Below are 4647 nucleotides of genomic sequence, written 5' to 3' on the forward strand. Positions count from 1 at the left end.
AGCATTTTCCAACAGCAAACAACAACAACAAACAGTAGATAAAATAAACGGGCTTTTAGTTTGTTTTTGTTTTAAAATCGTCTGTTTATAAAACTAAGGCCTAATGCATACCTAGCCCCCTAAAGTTGTCCGTTTTGTTCATTTAACCCCCTCACCTTACGGGACAACCCTTTAACCCCCTAAACTCCAAAAAAACACTACTTTTAACCCCATATTTTAGACTGTCGAGATATAATGTTGTCCGTGTGTGTCACGCGCGTGACACGTGTGTATCCCGCATTACCCAGCCCCCTAAAGTTGTTCGTTTTGTTCATTTAACTCCCTCACCTTACGGGGCAATCCTTTAACCCCCTAAACTCCAAAAAAACGCTACTTTTAACCTCATATGAGAAAATCCTTAATATTGAAAATTTGCTATAAATATCATTTACTCATCACTTCTCTTCCACTGTATTCTACTCTTCATGTCAAATCAGATTTTAACTCTTTCTTTGTATTGCCTTCCACTGTATCCATATACACTGTGGTCATAATTCATACAAAGTTAAAGCATTTTTTACAATTCTAAGATGGATTGAGACCAAAAAAAGCACCAATTAAAAATTAGAAAGACACCAATTAAATCTTCTTTATCTCCAATGCCCGTACTTGAGTTGGAACTAGGATTTTTTTTGGAGTTTAGGGGGTTAAAGGGTTGTCCCGTGAGGTGAGGGGGTTAAATGAACAAAATGGACAACTTTAGGGGGCTGGGTATGCATTTTTTTTTACCGTTGGAGGCAAGAACAAAATCCTCCCACGCGCCTCCTGTGTTTGAGACACAAACGTTGACTAGGTCAATGCCACGTCAGACGATATGGGGTTAAAAGTAGCGTTTTTTTGGAGTTTAGGGGGTTAAAGGGTTGTCCCGTAAGGTGAGGGGGTTAAATGAATAAAACGGACAATTTTAGGAGGCTGGGTATGCATTAGGCCTAAAACTAATGATTTTTATGTTTAAATTGTTAATTTGATTATTGGTGATTTCAAATAAAAAATTTTAAAGATTAATAATATTATTTTAATTTTAATTCTTAATTTTTTTTTTTGAGATTTCTATATTAAATATTATATTAATTTAATTGTTAGATTTAAATTTCGAAATTTTTAACAGTCAAAATGACCAATATCAACAAAAGTTATTAGTTTTACAAACGGACGACAACTTCAATTTTCTTTTACTATATATATATATATCAAATATTCATTTGTAAATAGAATTATCCAAAAATAATCAAAGTAAATATTGAAATAGAACAGTTGGAACAAAATATAAATTTTAACATTAAAATTTACTAACTAATATTTTTATCTTATTTTAAAATTTTAATTAATATTTTAGATGCTCTAAATCCGTGTTACCTAATAACAATAGAGATTAATGTATATTTTCATATCGTTTTAAAAAGTTAAATAGTTAATTAATGTTGTAGATGTTCTGAATCTGTATTCTCCAATAATGAGAGGTAGACCGACACTATGATTTGGAGTCTTAATCTTTCCGGCCAGTATAAAATCACATTTGAGTATAATGGATAAAAGATGTTGATCGTCGTTAAAATCCTCAGCTAGCCCACAACGTAGAGTGTAATCCCAATTAAAATTTTAATCCTTATAACTTTATCATGCTTTCGCCCCTAAAATCAATGACGATAGAGATGAATTTACATTTTTTATATTATTTTAAAAAGCTAAATTAATTAATGTTGTATAGATTTATATAAATTTCCCAAAAACAAAAGAAAACAAAACAAATTCTCCTATGTATCTCTTCCCAAACAAAGTTATCTATCTCATCTCACTCATCTCATTCACTACTGGCTTCTCCACAAGCAACCAAGCTGTCTCTTGTTGGAACCACTGAAGCAGCTTCTTCTTCTCTTTCTCTTTCTCTTTTCCCCCTTTTTTAACCCTAACACTTCAACTTCTCTTAATCCCAACTCTAATCTCTTCTTCTCCTTCACACATCAAAAAATCTGTTCATGTTCATGTTCAAGTGCTGCCCATCTTCATCTTCATCTTCCATGTGAGTTTGGTCCGATTTTGAATTCTTTTGTTTATTCTTCTTCTATTTCTCAGTGCAATTAGCATCATTAATCCATGATTCTCATGCTAATCATTGTTTAGTTAGGCATCCTATAAGCTATATGATTTTCAAAAGTTTCCTCAATTAGATCATAATAATCATGGAATTAAGAGCTCCAGAAAATGATATAAGAACGTCAGTTCTTCCTTCTACTTATCAATCCTCATCAGGCCTAGAAAGAAGAAACAACAATAATAATGGCAACACTAACACCAACAACACTGTCCTTCCGTACACCCAAACCCTAGATCGGAATTCATCCGTTTCTTCCAGAGGATCCAACTCCAAAATCAGGTACCGCGAATGTCTCAGGAACCACGCGGCCAGCGTCGGCGGAAATGTTTACGACGGATGCGGCGAGTTTATGCCGGGAGGCGAAGAAGGAAGCTTAGAAGCTTTGAAGTGCGCAGCATGTGATTGTCACCGGAATTTCCATCGGAAGGAGGTAGATGGAGAGACGCAATTTAGTCCTAGTTCGAGAAGAAGCGCGATGGTTCATAGTCTTCAATTACCGCCGCCATTGCCGTCTCCGACTGTGCTGCATCATCAGAGATATTCGACGGGGTTGTACACTAGTCCTACTGCGGCAAACATGGTGCAGCCGATGGCGGTGGCTTTTGGCGGCGGTGGAGGTGGAGGAACGGAGTCTTCTAGTGAAGATCTAAACGTTTTTCACTCTAATGCCGATGGAATGCCGCATCCGCCGCCTTATGTTTTGTCGAAGAAACGTTTCAGGACGAAGTTTACTCAGGAACAGAAGGAGAGAATGATGGAGTTCGCTGAAAAAGTCGGGTGGAGAATCAACAAACAAGATGAAGAAGAAGTGGACAAGTTTTGCGCTGATGTTGGAGTGAGAAGGCAAGTTTTCAAAGTTTGGATGCATAACAATAAGAACATGAAGAAACATCACCAGCTAGATCAAGAACAAGAGCAAGAGCCAGTGTAAACCCGACATCTACTTGTGGTCGGAAAACTCAAACTTGAATCCTGAAGAACTACATTAAGTTTCAAAAAATTTCTTCTTTTTAAGGCTGAGAATGGATGAATATTATTGTAGATAGTAAAAAAAAGCAATGGTGGGTGAGCATGGTGTTATGAAGAAGATTGAACATTAAAGATTTGTATAATTTGCAGAATGTTTTTTTTTTTTTTTTAACTTATCTTTTTGCCTTAATTTGCAGTATGATTATTAAGTTGGAGAAAAAGCCTGAAATTGCATTGTTTTTTTCCAAGTTAAAGTATTAATGGCTTTTACACACTTTTGTGAATTTCTCTACTGTTTTTCTTTCTGCATTCCATTTGAATAATTGGGGTAAATTTAAGTAACGAATATTTTGCTTGATTTTGTGGAAGAATATATATGGTCCTGTTTTTACCTTTTTCGATTTGCATGTATCCTAGTCATGTTCTCTTAGATATTAAGTCACTTTCATCGGATTAGTGACAAATTAAATGTATTTAGTGATTTATCGTTAGATTTAAATTTTAAGCTGATTTTAATTTTCATTTTAGGAAATAACAAGTTTAAATCTAACCGTTATTGTCCAAATTCATTTGATCAGTCACTGACCAAATGAACATCACTGTTTATACATAAAATTAAGACAAAGCATCCCGTAACCTTCGATGCTTGATGGTTTCGATTTTGGTGGATTGAGCTTGTGATTTCTTATATCAACATATTAATTCCATAATCCTTACTTCAAAAAAAAAAAAAAAAAAATCCGTAATCGTTTATCTCAAAGCCTTTAATGATTATAACTTATAAGAATTAGTTTGAACATAAAACTCATTAACAGAAAATTGCATTTTGCGAGATTTGCATTTTTAACAAAATTTTTTTATGTGGTGTGATTATAGGAATGTTTGTTTCAATTTTTTTGGAGCAGCGTTTAGAAGCTTTTAACTTTTCTTTTTATAGAAATAACCGAATTTTGAAACTTTTTACGAAAAACTTTTTTTGTAACTTTTCATTAACTGTTTGTAATTATTTAATACTGACAAAATTATCATTCTTATTTTTAAAAAACATGTTTTTTCTTAACATTATTTTTATTTCTATAATATCATTGTCAATGTTTTGTTGTGTTAAAAAAATTTTTTATTTTATTTTTTATGTAGATTATTTTTATTAATTTATATCGCTAATTTAAAATATACTCATATATTAGACATTTTACCTAATAACAAGTATAATTTTTTAATCAAACACTAATAATTAAACAGCTAACAACAATGATAGAAAAATTACTGCAACCGCAGACAGCTAATAGCAATATCAACAACGACAACCATTAGCTAACAACTAAATCAAAGCTCTATATAGAAAATGGTAAAACATTATTTAAATTATAAAAAAAATATAAATTCAGATATAAATGAAAGGAAATGAGTATCCTTTTAATAATAATAATAATAGTAATAAGTTAGATATTAGAGAAAAAAACAAAACCGGAAGCATCATGTTCCATTCTTTATCTGTACGTACATGCTTCACTTTTTATATAGTTCTCAAAAATGAAAATATT

At 32.4% G+C, this 4647-nt stretch overlaps 1 protein-coding gene across 1 annotated transcript; it reads left to right on the forward strand.

The window, feature by feature from the left end:
- The first annotated feature begins 1807 nt into the window (after positions 1-1807).
- Positions 1808-3380, forward strand: LOC136234941 (zinc-finger homeodomain protein 5). Its single transcript, XM_066024431.1, has one exon. The coding sequence runs from the start codon at positions 2220-2222 to the stop codon at positions 3063-3065; it is 846 nt and encodes a 281-aa protein (XP_065880503.1). The 5' UTR covers positions 1808-2219; the 3' UTR covers positions 3066-3380.
- The last annotated feature ends 1267 nt before the right edge of the window (positions 3381-4647 follow it).

The sequence above is a fragment of the Euphorbia lathyris genome, chromosome 7 (genome assembly GCF_963576675.1).
Source record: "Euphorbia lathyris chromosome 7, ddEupLath1.1, whole genome shotgun sequence".
In the NCBI taxonomy this organism is placed as follows: Eukaryota; Viridiplantae; Streptophyta; class Magnoliopsida; order Malpighiales; family Euphorbiaceae; genus Euphorbia; species Euphorbia lathyris.